Source organism: Pristiophorus japonicus, chromosome 1 (genome assembly GCF_044704955.1).
Source record: "Pristiophorus japonicus isolate sPriJap1 chromosome 1, sPriJap1.hap1, whole genome shotgun sequence".
NCBI lineage: Eukaryota > Metazoa > Chordata > Chondrichthyes > Pristiophoridae > Pristiophorus > Pristiophorus japonicus.
In genome coordinates this window covers 64,893,309-64,911,060 of record NC_091977.1, presented here as the reverse complement: position 1 = coordinate 64,911,060, position 17,752 = coordinate 64,893,309, and the positions used below count along the sequence as shown (strand labels likewise).

Below are 17,752 nucleotides of genomic sequence, written 5' to 3'. Positions count from 1 at the left end.
TAAGGGATTGAAGGGATATGGAGATAGTGCGGTAAAGTGGAGCTGAGGTAGAAGATCAGCCATGATCTCATTGAATGGCGGAGCAGGCTTGAGGGGTCAAATGGCCGACTCCTGCTCCTAATTCTTATGTTCTTACGCTCTCTGAACAGTAACATTTAATAGTTTCTCACCATTTAAAAAATATTCTGTTTTTCTATTCTTCCGACCAAAGTGAATAACCTCACATTTCTCCACATTATACTTCATCTGCCGCACGTGACCTTCAGTGGCGAATTAGTGCTGGTGCTAACTGTTAGCACTTAGGCCTCTAGCTCCTCTCACATGGTGACGTCAGTGCATGTGCAACGCCCCGGTAACGACCCCGATGCCAAATTGCCTTTCGCCCCCTGCTTTAGTGCCTTGCGACGCCAACACCAGTAAGCGGATGCACTGTGAATTTGGAAGTGCGCTGCAGGAGCGGTAATTAAAGGGAATGCTTTTATGCTGCTTGAACATCACGAAAAGGTACTTTCATTGATCGCACCGTTTATTACTTGTACCAGTCTGTTGCCTGCGCAATTTTTTTTACACCTTTTCCTCAAATATCTCCAAATGCTGCACTTTCTTGAAGTGATGGGGGCTGCCGTGGCAGTTGCCCAGGTCGCTTTGAAAAACATCACTGATGACTTTTAGGTCTTACAGCGTGATTGGCCCTTCCCTTTAAGAGATGGAAGCAGCCTGTGCGATTAAAGAGTGCTGTTTGGACTGCGCATGACCTTCTTTAAAGCTCAGCCGGCAGTGTGCTGTTCTCAGAGGTTAGTGCCATATGTTAGGAATGTAGTGCTTCATTTAGCACACCACTTCCCTCTTGGAGCTAACAATTAATTTTGTGGGGGTCGACAATGATTAATGCTAATCCTTGAACTTTTCGGGGCGAAATTCATTATCGACCCGTTTGGGGGCACCAGACATTCATGTTTCCCCGCTCTCAAAAAATTGGCTATAGCGCTCCTGGAAGGAAGTGGAGCACTAAATCAAGTGCTCCACTTCCTTTCTGAGCTGTACAGCGCTGCTGCTTACAAAGGGCCCTTCCCTTTAAAGGAGGGAAGGGCCATCACTGCAGATTCTGCAATTTAAAACAGATCTCCCTGGACCACCAAGGCAGCGGTGAACCCACGTGATCAGCCCCCGGCACTCCAGCAGAGTACCGTGCTGAACGATTGGGGGCAGGAAGCCGCGAAGAAAACGGCAATAAGAAAGGTACATTTGTTTTTTTACTCACCTTGGCCAACTCGCCTTTAATCACCCCGGTATCGGCCGGCCGCCCGATCTACGCCTCTTGCAGAACATAAGACCATAAGTACAGAAGAACATAAGAAATAGGAGCAGGAGTAGGCTATTTGGCTCCTCGAGCCTGCTCCGCCATTCAATAAGATCATGGCTGATCTGATCTTGGCCTCAACTCCACTTTCCTGCCCGCTCCCCATAACCCTTGACTCACTTATCGTTCAAAAATCTATCTATCTCCGCCTTAAATATATTCAATGATCCAGCTTCCACAGTTCTCTGGGGTAGAGAATTCCAAAGATTCATGACCCTCTGAGAGAAGAAATTCCTCCTCATCTCCATTTTAAATGTGCAACCCCTTATTCTGAAACGATGCCCCCTAGTTCAAGATTACCCCACGAGGGGAAACATCTCTCTGCATCTACCCTGTCCAGCCCCCTCAGAATCTTATATGTTTCAATAAGATCACCTCTCATTCTTCTAAGCTCCAATACCCAATCTGCTTAACGTTTCTTCATAAGACAACCCCTTCATCTCAGGAATCAAGCTAGTGAACTGCCTCCAATGCAAGTATATCCCTCCTTAAATAAGGAGACCAAAACTGTACGCAGTACTCCAGGTGTGGTCTTAGTAATGCCCCGTACAGTTGTAACAGGACTTCCCTACTTTTATAATCCATTCCCCTTGCAATAAAGGCCAACATTCCATTTGCCTTCCTAATAATTTGCTGTACTTGCATGCTAACTTTTTGTGTTTCATGTACAAGGACCCTCAGATCCATCTGCACCACAGCATTTTGTAGTCTCTCTTCATTTAAATAATAATTTGCTTTTTTATTCTTCCTACCAAAGTGGATAACCTCACATTTTCCACAATATATTCCATCTGCCAAATGTTTGCCCTCTCACTTAACCGATCTATATCACTTTGCAGATTCTTTGTGTCCTCTTCACAACTTGCTTTCCCACCCATCTTTGTATCATCAGCAAATTTGGCTATATCACACTCAGTCCCTTCACCCAAATCATTAATATAGATTGTAAGTCGTTGAGGACCCAGCACTGATCCCTGTGGCACCCCACTAGTTACAGTTTGCCAACCTGAAGATGACCCATTTATCCCGACTGTCTGTTTTCTGTTAGTTAGCCAATCCTCTATCCATGCTAATATATTATCCCCAACCCCGTGAGCATCTACTGGTTCCCCTTTATCCACCCTGCTTGTTACATCCTCAAAGAACTCTAGCAAATTTGTCAAACATGATTTTCCTTTCATAAAACCATGCTGCCTCTGCTTGATTGTATTATGATTTTCTAAATGTTCTGCTACTATTTCCTTAATAATGGACTCCAGCATTTTCCCAAGGACAGATGTTAGGCTAACTGGTCTATAGTTTCCTGCTGTCTGTCTCCCTCCTTTCTTGAATAGGGGCATTACATTTGCGGTTTTCCAATCCGCTGAGACCTCTCCAGAATCCAGGGAATTTTGGTCGATTACAACCAATGCATCCACTATCTCTGTAGCCACTTCTTTTGAGACCTTAGGATGCAGGTCATCAGGTCCAGGGGACTGGTCCACCTTTAGTCCCATTAGTTTGCCTAGTACTTTTTCTCTAGTGATATTGATTGTTTTAAGTTCCCTATAGCCCCTTGATTATCTATTATTACTGTGAAGACCGATACAAAATATTTGTTCAAAGTCTCTGTCATTTTTTTGTTTCCCATTATTAATTCCCCAGCCTCATCCTCTAAGGGACCAATGTTTACTTTAGCTACTCTCTTCCTTTTTGTATAACTGTAGAAACTCTTACTGTCTGTTTTTATATTTTTTGCTCATTTACTCTCATAAACTATCTTCTCTCTATTATTTTTATAGTCGTCCTTTGCTGGTTTCTAAAAATTTCCCAATCCTCTGGCTACCACTAATCTTTGCAACATTGTATGCCTTTGTTTTCAATTTGACACCATCCTTAACTTCCTTAGTTAGCCATGGATGGTTCATCCTTCTCTTAGAGTCTTTCTTTCTCACTGGAATATATCTTTGCTGAGAGTTATGAAATATCTCCTTAAATGCCTGACACTGCTTTTCTATCGTCTTATCCCAGTCTACTTTCGATCACTCTGCCTTCATAACTTTTTAATTGCCTTTATTTAAGTTAAGGACACTAGTCATACCCTCCTGTCCCTGACCACAAACCAAATTTGAATTATTTAACCTAAGGGAACACAGCGTCGAGGTAACCTTCCCCCTCCCTGATGTGTTGCAGTGTCTGAAGCTCGGACTCCAGCTCATCAACTCTGAGCCAAAGTTCCTTGAGCTGCCAACGCTTACAGCAGATGTGGTCGTGGTCGCCGTGGATTGCACTGTGTCCACCAGCTCCCGCATGCTACAGCTGCAACACATCACCTGTCCTGTCATCTCTATTGTATTTAATTAACTAATGAAGTTTTCAAGTTTTGAAAAATCAAATTATCTATGTATAGTTTTTAATCTGTACCATGGCTCTTAATTTAAAACAATGCCCAAGTTTAGAAACCTTGTTCTATTTAATTAAATGTAATTAAATTTGTACTTAAATAACTTAGTTTGCAGTTTAGTTCCTTGACTTCATAATTGATCTGGATTAAGTAGTGGGTAATGAAATTAAATATCTACCTGTAACACAAAGCACTACAAATAGTGTGGGCTAAAAAATGCAACTGCTACCCCCCTCTTCTCCAAATTCCCACTCTTTCCAAATTCCCAAATTTAAGTTTAAGTCTACTCCATTTAAGACCAGTGTCTGGCGCTGCCGCAGTGGCCGAGTGTTAATTTTGTGTCCGGGGCGATGACGTCACGATCTCCGGGCGCAGGAGATCGGGGTGCAATGCCGTAGTGCTGCTGTTAAAGGTATTTGTGCCCCATTAGCGCTCCCTCCCCCCACCCACTCCTGGAGAGGGCGTAAATGCACCCAATTTCTAGCCCTTCAAATTTTAGCACCCCAAACGGGGCTATACCGAATTTCTCCCTTTTTGTGTCCTCCTCACTTTCCCTCCACACTGTCGGCACCTCCGACAGTGCGGCACTCCCTCAGTACTGCACTGGAATATCAACCTGGAATATGTGCTCAAGTCTTTGGAGTGGGTCTTGAATCCATGACCTTCTAACTCAGAGGCAGGAGTGCTACCACTGAGCCACTGCTGTGTAGCCCACATATTGCCACTGTACTGAGATCAGCAAGCTCAGCACAGACCAAGCTATGACCCTGGCTTGCAAAGCTCAGCTACTCACTGGATAAACCCACTGAGCCATTGGTGAAACATTGGAGCAGATTTTTGTAGTGTTGGCACAGCATTGATAGAAGTGAAATGCACCGGGAGTTTATTTTTGCCATAGAGCATGTGTGGATATATTGCAGTGGAGCAGGGGGAGGAGAAGGTAAGGATGTGGAAGGTGCACAGTGCACAGTGGGTAGTATCCGTGGCAACTGGTCTACCATGACAATGTCATCTGCCAGAGCAGGTAGGGGGCCAATGAATGGAGAGGTCTGGGCTTTCCAGAGAGGCAATGTTTGCAGTGTGCCACCAAGTCCATGAAGACTGTCACTGACACTGTGAATGCGACCATGGTGCATTATCTCTCCTCCCCCTTTCACATGGTCGACCACACCATCCTCCGCCTCTCCGCAGTGGTCCACTGCCCTTTCATAGTTCCAGTTCACCCTGTCCCAACATTACCAGCAGTGCAGCACTCTTCCGTACCTGCAGAGTAACCTCCTAAGGCTCTATCCCTCCCATTCCTGATCTTTTTATTGCCCTTTAATAATGGTGGCTGAGTCTGATAATGGAGAGTAAAACTGCCTCATGCTGAGCCACTGCCTGTCTATTATGGTGTTGTGGATGAACCAGATTCTCTCTGTAGCTCTGCATTGCAAGACCCAAACCTAACTGTATGGCCTCCATTACAACCTCTGTCTGAGTCCTGATCCCATCCCTCACCACCCGATGCCCATTCAAGTTCAAATCAAGCAAGAGCAACCTCGGTGCTCTCTAAGCTGAGCTTTGAGTCACACCTCTGGCCTATCACCAAGTCTACATCCACCTATGATACATCACCCATCTTGACGCCTATGTATTTTGCTGAAACTCACATTGTCACTTTCAGACTTAACTTTCCCCAAATCCTCTTCACCAGTCCCCTGAGCTCCACCCTTCATACACTCTGCCTGCCTGCATCCTATCCTTTGCACATGCCCACTCCCGTATCACCCCCATCTGTGCCGTCAGAAACCCATCCATCAGTGCATCGATTTCAAAATCCCTATCCTTGTCTTCCAATCCCCCTACGGCCTCCCCTCCCCCACCCCTCCCTATCTTAGGACCCTCCTCCAGCCTGACCGCCTAACCCACACCTTCTTGGCATAGTTATGTGTTCCTCTTTCCCACTGCTGAGACCCCAGCTCCACAGACTCCCTCCTACTCCTGCGAGAGGTTGACCCCACAGCTATGAAGCAACATGGGAAATTCCCCTATTAACAGAACTATGTAAGTTTCAGCTGCTTCATTTTTTTTGTTAACAAAATTGTGTTCTTGGGAGTCACAGTTGCATATTTCCCCAATTTTATTATTGAATCATAACTTTTAATTAAAAAAGGACTTTGTTCTAAGACAATGGGCCCAGTTATGCATTTTTATATTTTTGTGCACAAGAGATTCAAGTTTGTCCAGCACCTGAAGTTGAGAATGGTTATCTATTCGTCACTGTACTGAGATCCCAGGCATATACTACAGGGATCCAGGACATTACATTATAGAGCAGCCAAACAATTCTTCGCAACATAAAGAGTATCTTTGAGAAACTGAATCTCATGAATATACATCAGTTATGTTATATTAAAACTTGCTCATTGGCCATTTGTAAAGCAGTTATTTAAATTCATACAATAAAAGATAAAAAGTAATGCGTATTCATCGAGTGGATTTTCCATTTAGTTCTTCCAAATCAGCGGAAGCTTGCCTCTCCGCCTTATGCTATGTGTTCAGCTGGATTATATTGTTGAATAATGAAATTATGGAACCAAATATGTGAAGTCTGCAAATTAACAAGATACCTGCAAATGTAAAACTGCTATTATGTCTGGGGAGGAGATACTGGGAATCATGTTTTACGCATTGAAGAAGGGATTTGTTGTCTGATATTAATTAACGTAGAAGATGGAATTTGATGAACATGCAATCGCAGAGCCATACCTGCTGGGAATACACATCACGATTTCCCGATAGCGTTTCTCGCAGGCATGGCTTTGAGCTGGGACCATGTATAGGAAGATCTCAGGTGTGCTTCCCATGATTTTCCACCTGACGTGCTCTGGCTATTTTTTGACAGATGCTTCTACGGGTGTGGCTCTGTGCTGGGAGCACACTTTCATCAACATTTATCCCTTTATATAATTGCATTAAAATTTATTTTAAAATGTTCTTCACTCTGTTTGAAGCAACTGATATCGACAGCACAGGCCCGGCTGAATTACCTAAACATACTCAGTGGCCTTCGAACGTATGGCGGGAAAACCTTTAACGCAACCCTAATGGTACGTATAGAAAAAAGGAAACCTGATTCCTTTTAAACCCAGTTTTTGTTTCCTGAGTTAAATTTCTAATGTAATGTGGTTTCTTTAGCTGCAGGACAGAGAATCATTTATTACATTGTTGGTTGGAGCCAAATATGGTATCAGCCAGGTTATTAACAGCAAACTCAATATTATGAACCAGCTAACAAACTTCAACAACATCAGGAAGCTGGAGTTAACCTTCGAATGTGACAAAGTCAGCATGGTGAACATCTACCTCGTGGACGTCAAGGTAACGGATGTGTGTGCTAATTCCTTGCCCAAACAAGGGCGCTGTGCTTTATCTCGTATAAACATTGATTCGCTCAAAACTCAGCTGCTATGCCCTGGGCCACAGTAAGTTTTGCTCGCCAATCACTCCTTCCCTCAGACCCCCAACGTGTTGAATTTAAACCGCTCGAGAGCGATTCTTATGCTTGCCTGCTGTCAGACTGCTGGCAGTTAAAATGGCCCCAAGTTACTTACCCGCCCAAGAGCCGCCAGGATCCTGATGTCATTGGGTCCTGACTGCAATTTTAACGCAGGCCTGAGATGGGTAAGCCGCTGCATATTTCCCGCCAGGCCAACACCGGGACAGAAGCGGATCGGCCCCAGTAAAGGTAAGTGCTATTCGATCTTTGTGGGGCCAGAAGCACCAGTAGTGCAGGCTCCTCCGGATCCCACAAGGAAAGCTTTGGCCTCCCCTGCCCCAGACCTCCAAACCCCCTTCCTGAACACGAGATGCCCCGGTAACACAAACCTGCCACCTGCTGATGTGGGGCTGTCTGATCTGATGTGGGTCAGTGTGAGCTGATATGGGTCAGTGTGGGCTGATATGGGTCAGTGTGGGCTGATATGGGGCAGTGTTTGTGTGATTGCTGTCATTGTGGAGACAAAGTCCCGTCTTCACACTGGGACACCCTCCATCGTGTTGAATGGCACTACCACCGTGCTAAATGGCATAGATTCAGAACAGATCTAGCAGCTCAAAACTGGGCATCCATGAGCCACTGGGGGCCATCAGCAGCAGCAGAATTGTATTCCACCACAATCTGTAACCTCATGTCCCGGCATATCCCTCACTCTACCATTATCATCAAGCCAGGGATCAACCCTGGTTCAATGTGGTGTGCAGAAGAGCTTGTCAGGAGAAGCACCAGGTGTACCTAAAAATGAGGTGCCATCCTGGGGAAGCTGCAACACAGGACTAGATTCATATTAAGCAGTGGGGGCAGCATGCTATAAACAGAGCTAAGAGATCCCTCAATCACCGGGTCAGATCAAAGCTCTGCAGTCCAGTTGTTAATGGTGCTGGACAATTAAACAACTAACAGGAGGAGGAGGCTCCATAAATATCCCCATCCTCAATGATGGCAGAGCCCAGCACGCAAGTGAAAAATACAAGGCTGAAGTCTTTGCAACCATCTTCAGCCAGAAGTGCCGAGTGGATGATCCATATCGGCCTCCTCCTGTGGTCCCCACCATCACAGAAACCAGTCTTCACCAATTTGATTCACTCCACGTGATATCAAGAAGTGCCTGAGCGCACTGGATACACAAAGGCTACAGACCCCGACAACATCCCGGCTGTCGTGCTGAAGATTTGTGCTCAAGAACTAGCCACGCCTCTAGTCAAGCTGTCCCAGTACAGCTAAAACACTGACATCTACCTGACAATGTGAAAAACTTCCCAGGTATGTCCTGACAACAAAAAGCAGGGCAAATCCAATCCAACCAATTACCACCCCATCAATCTACTCTCAATCATCAACAAAGTGATGGAAGGTCATCAACAGTGCTATCAAGTGGCACTTATTCATCAATAACCTGCTCACCGATGGTCAGTTTGTGTTCCACCAGATTCACTCGGCTCCAAACAGGCATGGTCCAAACATGGACAAAAGAGTTTACTTCCACAGTTGAAGTGAGAGTGACTGCCCATGACATCAACATAAGAAATAGGAGCAGGAGTAGGCCATTTGCTCCGCCATTCAATAAGATCATGGCTGATCTGATCATTGACTCAGCTCCACTTCCCTTCCTGCTCCCCATAACCCTTTACTTCCTTATCGCTCAAAATTCTGTCTATCTCCGCCTTAACTATATTCAATGACCCAGCCTCCACAGCTCTCTGCGGCAGAGAATTCTCCTCATCTCAGTTTTAAATGGGCGGCCCCTTATTCTAAGACTATGTCCCCTAGTTTTAGTTTCCCCTGAGTGGAAATATCCTCTCTGCATCCGCCTTGTCAAGCCCCCTCATTATCTTATAAGTTTCAATAAGATCACTATTGTGTTCCTAACACAGATGAGGCTGCACACAGGGAGGTTAAAGTAACAGTGACCTCAGTCTTTATTAAGACACTCCAGAGTGAGGAACAGACCTTAGGGGCCAGCTTATATAAAGTGCTCCCAAGGGATGTTGGGATCCCTTGGGACTTCAGGAGATGCACTCCCTGGTGGCGGAACATGGGAGGGCATGCTTTACAGATACACAACGTCACTCCCCCGAAGATCAAAGTGAGGCGGTCGGGAGCCTTTCTTTCCTTGGTGGACCGCCTCGGTTCTGGTGTATTGGCTGTGCCCCTGTTGGCCCTGCAGGGCTGCTAGGTGAGCCTGGCCTTGCTGGGCTGTTGAGCGTGATGAGTTCGATTTCCTGATCCGGTATGGTGTCGTTGATCCTTTGGGTGTGTGTTGTGGGCTCGAAAAAGGTGGTGTCTGCTGTGGGTTGTTCAGGGCAGTCTGTGAACCGCAGCCTCGTTTGGTCCAGGTGCTTTCTGCAAATTTCTTCATTGTCTAGTTTGACTACAGACACCCTACTCCCTTCTTTAGCTATCACCGTGCCCGCGATCCACTTGGGACCATGTCCATAGTTTAGCACATACACAGAGTCATTCAGATCAATTTCCCGTGACACAGTGGTGCGACCATCGTTTACATTTTGTTGCTGCCGCCTGCTCTCTACCTGATCATGCAGGCGGGGTGAACCAGCGAGAGTCTGGTTCTAAGTGTCCTTTTCATGAGTAGCTCAGCCGGGAGCACCCCTGTGAGCGAGTGGGGTCTCGTGCGGTAGCTGAGCAGTACTCGGGACAGGCGGGTTTGGAGTGAGCCTTCTGTGGCTCGTTTAAGGCTCTGTTTGATTGTTTATACTGCCCGCTCTGCCTGCCCATTGGAGGCTGGTTTAAATGGGGCCGGGGTGACATGTTTGATCCCATTGCGGGTCATGAATTCTTTAAATTCGGCACTGTGAAACATGGCCCATTGTCACTGACCAGTATGTCAGGCAGGCTGTGAGTGGCAAACGTGGCCCTCAGGCTTTCAATGGTGGCGGTGGCGGTACTTCCCGACATTATTTCACATTCAATCCATTTTGAAAAAGCATCCACCACCACCAACATTTTACCGAGAAACGGGCCCGCATAGTCGACATGGATCCTCGACCATGGTCTGGAGGGCCAGGACCATAAACGTAGTGGTGCCTCTCTGGGTGCGTTGCTCAACTGAGCACAAATGCTGCATTGCAGTACACAGGACTCTAAGTCAGAGTCGATACCGGGCCACCACACGTGGGACCTGGCTATCGCTTTCATTATTACTATACCCGGGTGTGTGCTGTGGAGATCTGCGATGAACGTCTCCCTGTCCTTTTTGGGTAGCACTACGCGGTTACCCCACAACAGGCAGTCTGCCTGAATGGACAGCTCGTCCTTTCGCCGCTGGAACGGCTTGATTAGCTCTTGCATTTCAATGGGGATGCTGGCCCAGCTCCCATGCAGTACACAGTTTTTTTACTAGGGACAGCAGAGGATCTTGGCTGGTCCAAGTCCTAAAATGGCGGGCCGTGACAGGTGATTTATCATTTTCAAATGCTTCCATGACCATCAACAAGTTTGCAGGCTGCGCCATTTCCACCTCTGTGGTGGGCAATGGTAGCCAACTGAGAGCATCCACACAGTTCTCAGTGCCTGGCCTGTGGCAGATGGTATAGTTATACGCTGATAGTGCGAGTGCCCACCTTTGTATGCGGGCTGAGGCATTAGTATTTATCCCCTTGTTTTCAGCGAACAGGGATATGAGGGGCTTGTGATCGGTTTCCAGCTCAAATTTGAGGCCAAACAGGTACTGATGCGTTTTCTTTACCCCGAACACAAACACTAATGCCTCTTTCTCAATCATGCTGTCGGCCCTCTCGGCCTTAGATAGGCTCCTGGAGGCATAGGCGACAGGTTGCAACTTCCCCGCAACATTAGCTTGTTGTAATACACACCCGACTCCGTACGACGACGTATCACATGCTAGCACAAGTCTTTTACACGGGTTATACAATACAAGCAGCTTGTTGGAGCATAAACTGTTTCTGGCTTTCTCAAAAGTAATTACTTGTTTTTTTCCCCATACCCAGTTCTCACCTTTACGCAATAACACATGTAGGGATCTAAGAGGGTGCTTAACCCCGGTAGGAAGTTACCAAAATAGTTGAGGAGTCCCAGGAACGACCGCAGCTCCGTGACGTTCTGTGGCCTGGGCGCGTTCCTGATAGCCTCTGTCTTGGTGTCTGTGGGCCGAATGCCATCCGCCACGATCTTTCTCCCCAAAAACTCCACTTCTGTTCCCATGAAGACGCATTTCGACCTCTTCAGCCGCAGCCCTACGCGATCCAGTCGCTGGAGGACCTCCTCCAGGTTTTGTAGGTACTTGATGGTGTCCCGACCCGTGACCAATATGTCGTCCTGAAAAACCACCGTGGGTGGTACCGACTTGAGTAGGCTCTTCATGTTTCTCTGGAAGATCGCTACAGCCGACCGAATTCCAAATCTGTTGTAGATGAACAGTCCCTTGTGCATTTTGATGCAGGTGAGGCCCTTTGAAGACTCCTCCAGCTCCTGTGTCATGTAGGCCGAAGTCAGGTTGAGCTTGGTGAATGTCTTGCCTCCTGCCAGCGTCGCAAATAGGTCGTCTGCCTTAGGTAGCGGGTATTGGTCCTGTAGCGAGAAACAATTAATAATTACTTTAATAATCGCTGCAAATCCTGACCGTGCCATCACTTTTGAGTACTGGAACAATCGGGCTGGCCCACTCGCTGAATTCCACTGGGGAGATGATGCCCTCGCATTGCAGCCTGTCCAGCTCGATTTCCACTCTCTCCTTCATCATGTGAGGTACCGCTCGCGCCTTGTGGTTAATGGGTCGTTCCTCTGGGACCAAGTGAATCCGCACCTTCGCCCTGGAAAAGTTTCCAATGCCTGGCTCAAAAAAGGAAGGAAATTTGTTAAGAACCTGGGTGCATGAGGCCTCATCGACATGTGATAGCGCTCGGATGTCATCCCAGTTCCAGCGGATTTTGCCTAGCCAGCTCCTTCCAAGCAGTGTGGGGCCATCGCCCGGGACAATCCAGAGTGGCAGTTTGTGCACCGTGCCTTCGTAGGTGACCTTGACCACGGCGCTGCCCAGGACAGTGATGAGCTCTTTGGTGTATGTTCTCAGTTTCGTGTGGATGGGGCTCAGGGCTGGTCTGAATGCCTTGTTGCACCACAGTCTCTCAAACATCTTTTTACTCATGATGGATTGGCTAGCACCATTGTCCAGTTCCATAGCTATGGGTAAGCCATTCAATTTTACATTTAACATTATAGGTGGACATTTCGTCGAAAATGTGTGCACCCCGTGTACTTCAGCATCTGCCTCTTCTCTCTGAGGCTCGAAATTGCTTTGATCCACCATGGACCGATCTTCCTCTGCCACGTGGTGGTTAGCAGGTTTTGCAGAGCTGCAGCTCGTTTGCAAGCTCGTTGGAGGTACCCCATTGTTCCACAGCTCTTGCAAACATACCCTTTGAAGCGGCATGAGTAGGCTGAATGGAAACCTCCACAACGCTAACAAGGTGTGAATTGCCTTGCATTCATCCTTTGTTGCGGACTCTGAGTCATCTGGGTCACCTGAGGCCTGCTGGCAGTTGCAGATTCGTGGTTTCTGCCCTGTACATTTCTGCTCGCAAACACAGTTCCAGTTAATTTATGAACATTGTTAGCACTTGTGTGCTGAGAGATTTGGTGGTGTTATCACTGGTGGACATAAACGCCTGTGCTATCGCAATGGCCTTAATGAGGGTCGGTGTCTCTACAGTCAAAAGTTTTCGTAGGATGGTCTTGTGGCCAATGCCCAGTACAAAAAAGTCTCTGAGCATTTGCTCCAGGTAGCCATCAAACTCACATTGTCCTGCAAGTCGCCTTAGCTCAGCGACGTAGCTCACCACTTCCTGACCTTCAGATCGCTGGCACGGGTAGAACCGATACCTCGCCATCAGCACGCTCTCCCTTGGGTCCTGAACCAGTGTACACAGCTCCTCATATGACTTATCTGTGGGTTTCACTGGAGCCAGAAGATTCTTCATGAGGCTGTAGGTCGCTGCCCCGCAGACCGTGAGGAGGACTGCTCTCCTTTTTGCAGCGCTTCCTTCTCCGTCCAGCTCGTTGGCTACAAAGTACGGGTCTAGCCGTTCGACATAGGCTTCCGTGTCCTCACTCTCCGAGAACTTCTCCAGGATGCCCAGTTTGCTGCATCTTTGCGTTAGATTCATATACTCGTTGCCAGTTATTGTGTTCCTAACACAGATGAGACTGCACACAGGGAGGTTAAAGTAACAGTGACCTCAGTCTTTATTAAGACACTCCGGAGTCTGGAACAAGCCTTATATACAGTGCTCTCAAGGGATGCTGGGATCCCTTGGGACTTCAGGGGATGCACTCCCTGGTGGCGGAACATGGGAGTGCATGCTTTACAGATACACAACAATCACCTCTCAGTCTTCTGAACTCCAATGAGTATAGGCCCAACCTACTCAACCTATCCTCATAAATCAACCCCTCATCTCCGGAATCAACCTAGTGAACTTTCTCTGAACAGCTTCCAATGCAAGTATATATCCTTCCTTAAATACGGAGGCCAAAACTGTCTGCAGTATTCTAGGTGTGGCCTCATCAATACCCTGTACAGTTGTAGCAGGACTTCTCTGCTTTTATACTCTATCCCCCTTACAATAAAGACCAAAATTCCATTTGCCTTCCTGATTACTTGCTATACCTGCATACTAACTTTTTGTGCTTCATGCACAAGGACCCCCAGGTCTTTCTGTACTACAGCACTTTTCAATTTTCCTCCATTTAAATTATAATTTGCTTTTCTATTATTTCTGCAAAAGTGGATAACCTCACATTATCCCACATTATACGCCATCTGCCAAATTTTTGCCCACTCACTTGTTGTTATAGAAGGACAAGGCAGTAGGAGCATGGGAGCACCATCCCATGCAAGTTCCCCTCCAAGTTACACACCATCCTTACTTGGAAGTGTACTGCCATTCCTTCATCATCGCTAGGTCAAAATCCTGAAGCTCCCTCCCTAACAGCATTGTGAGAGTGCATTCACCATAAGGACTGCAGCGGTTCAAGATGGCTGCTCACCACCATCTTCTCAAGGGCCATTAAGGATGGGCAATAAATGCTGGTCTTGCCAGCGACGCCCACATCCCAGAACGAATAAAGAAAAAGTGTGTGGGCTGATATGAGACAGTGTGGGTTGATATGAGACAGTGTGGGCTGATCTGGGGCTGTTTGGGTTGATATGGCTCAGTGTTGGCTAATATGGGTTAATGTGGCCTGATGTGGGTTAGCGTGGGCTGATGTGGGTTAGTGTGGGCTGATGTGGGTTAGTGTAGGCTGATGTAGGTTAGTGTGGGCTGATGTGGGTTAGTGTGGGCTGATGTGGGTTTGTGTGGGCTGATTTGGGTCTGTGTGGGCTGATATGGGTCTGTGTGGGCTGATATGTTAGTGTGGGCTGATTTGGGTCTGTGTGGGCTGATATGTTAGTGTGGGCTGATTTGGGTCTGTGTGGGCTGATAGAGAATCATAAAATTGTAGAATGATACAATGCTGTAAGTGTCCATTCAGCCCATTGTATCTGTGCCAGCTCATTAAAAGTGCTATCCAATTAGCCTCATCTCCCTGCCATTTTCCCATAGCACTGCAAATTTTCCCTCTTCAAGCATTTATCCAGTTCCCTTCTGAAAGTTATTACTGAATCTACTTCTACCACCTTTTCAGATCATAACAACTTCCTGCATTAAAAAAATTCTCCTCCTCTCGCCTCTGGTTCTTTCGCCAATTACCTTAAATATCCGTCCTCCAGTTACCGATCCTTCTGCCACTGGAAACAGTTTCTCCTTATTTACTCTATCAAAATCCTTCATGATTTTAAACGCCTCTGTTAAGTCTCCCCTTATCCTTCGCTGCTCTAAGTAGAGCAACCTCAGTTTCTCCAATCTCTCCACATAACTGAAGTCCTGCATCTCTCGTACCATTCTAATAAATCTCCTCTGCATCCTCACCAAGACCTTGAATCCTTCCTGAAGTGGGGTGCCCAGAATTGGCCATAACACTGTAGCTGGGCCCTTGCTGTATTTCCCGCTCCCACTGCGATGTCCATGTTTCCCCTCCGCTGCAACATCCATATCGTTCCCCCTCCACCACACCCCCGCAATGTCTGTAGCCTCACCCCACAATGTCCTTATCTCGCTCTGCGATGTCCGCATCTCCCCACTGCAATTTTTATATCTCCCCCCTCACAATCCCAACCATCCCGCGATGTCAGACTTACCTGACATCCGCTCCCGGGCTGATTTCCAGCCCAATGGACAGAATGTCTGTTAATCTGGACTAATGTCGGGTGAAAAAAAAAACATTGAAAACATTTCAAAAACGTGCTACCATTAAATTTGGCAGGACATTCGGGAAACCTTTACTACCGGGGTTCCCGTCTGCAAATCTTCTACCTCCCCGCCTTAATTTTTTGAAATGGGTTTATGTTATAAATGTAATTTATACAGATGTAAACTGGGCTGCCTCAAATCAAGATAGTTTGAAAAAAAATCTTTGGAATCTTTCCTAAATTGCTGGAACATCGAAGCGATAATGGCACAGCGACGTCAGTCTGGGACCTCCTGAGCATCCATCCGAATGGTCCATCTCCTTAACCAATAAAAGAAAAGATTAGAGAACGGAACAGAGTGAATGACGGAGATGGAAATAGGATGAGAATTCGAGTCAAATTAGATATAGAAAGAGAATTAGAGAGGGAAAGAGTGGATTGAGAGAGCTAGAAAAAGTGACAGAAAGAAAAAGCAAGAAAATCATTCAAAAGATCAAGCAGAATTAGAGGATAGTGTAACGCAGTTATGTTTGGAAATTATTGCATTGGTCCTTGAAAAGTTAATGAGTGAATGGCAGGGTAGGTGTGCGAAATGTACAAAAATCCTTGACCTGTGAAGTACAGAACCACTGGCCTCGTCCATCACGATCAGGAACAGTTGAACTGCTTTCATTGGAGAAGGGAAATTGCTAGATGAAAAAAGACCAAGGTCCATCTAGTTCACTTTCTACCACCTTGATAGTCACATGATACCATGATAATGGAGTTGTTGGCTAATCATAGCTATTAATCTCTATCAATTAGTCTACAACAGACCCAGAAATGACACTCAGAAAAACCCCAGAGCTGGAGACTTCGGGAACTATAGGTGCAAAGACACTGTTTTACTCCTAAGCATGCAACACTTGCCACGTCATGGCTCAAATTAGTCATGTACTGTCTCCCAAAATGGTACTTTTTGAAAAAAATCTAATTTGTATTTGAGTGTGAAAACAGTTTTGCACCCTTAAAATGATTGCCACCCGACACTAACAGGAATGGAAATGGCACAAAAATACTGCCAACACAGATAAAAAGTTATTTTTTAAAACCTCTCGGAACAATTCATTAGCTGCTGGAGTGAGACTCTTTTTGGACCAGCAAAATTTAGATTTTCAAAGACACATTCATCTAGTCAGAGTATAAAGGTGGTTTCCTTAATCAGCACACCAGGAAAATAAGCTTTTATGCCACTGATGGAGTTTAATCACCAGTAGTAATTTTAGTGCATATAATTAAGGATCAATGACTACCCAAGCTGCCTTGGCTGCGGCATATATTACTGCTGGCCAAAGGCAGAAATTTCAGGACAGTACCACAGTATATGAAGGGGAGGACTTTCTTCTGAACCACAAAGACATCATCAATTCTTAGGCAAGTAGCCCAGTTTAGCCTTTCTATGTGGAGTGTAGGTGAATTGGTGGAAGGTCTTCAAGGCAATGTTTCCTCTAATTTATCTTTCTCATGCGCGGTCCCTTTAACTGGCTGCACGGCCCATTCACATTTTCGGGCATGCGTGCTTTCTCCCATGTACAATCTGGTGAGCTGCCTGCGCGGAATCTCCACACTGTTGCAGCTTAACGGGAATGTTATTTCAAGGTGAAATAACATTCCCGTTAAGCTGGGTGCCAAGCAAGGACTTAAACAAATTGTTAATAAGAACAGAAAATGCTGGAAATACTCAGCAGGTCAGGCAGCATTTGTGGAGCGAGAGAAACAGAACTGACGAAAGGCCATCGACCTGAAACGTTAACTCTGTTTCTCTCCCCACAGATGCTGCCTGACCTGCTGAGTATTTCCAGCGTTTTCTGTTTCTATTTCAGATTTCCAGCATCTGCAGTATTTTGCTTTCGTATTATTGAAATTAATAATCTTTCACTGAGATTTGCAGCTTCCCCTCTATTTACAAATTAACAGCAGGGTAAACAGTTAAGAATGGCCCAGAAATTGCGGTCGGATGATTCCCACGGGCAGGTGCCTCCAATCGCAAATATTTCTACGAGAGTACCTGGTGGCCCCGGAGGTTCGGAAGCTTGCAGTCCTGTGCCTCTGTGTAGAGGCCTTCGTAGAGGCCCACCTATCCCAGGAACGTAAGGGTTTCGTATACATCACTAGGATCACGTGGGCCAACCCAACCTATCAGAGTAGGGGGATCCCCAT

At 46.4% G+C, this 17,752-nt stretch overlaps 1 protein-coding gene across 1 annotated transcript in view; it reads left to right on the top strand.

Annotated features, from left to right (window-relative positions):
- The window catches only part of LOC139265788 (FERM and PDZ domain-containing protein 1), a 187,108-nt gene that overhangs the window by 108,244 nt on the left and 61,112 nt on the right, over positions 1-17,752 (top strand). The window contains exons 11-12 of the mRNA XM_070883650.1: positions 6,740-6,835; positions 6,924-7,106. Coding sequence (XP_070739751.1) covers positions 6,740-6,835; positions 6,924-7,106 — 279 coding nt within the window. The remainder of the gene's footprint in view (positions 1-6,739; positions 6,836-6,923; positions 7,107-17,752) is intronic.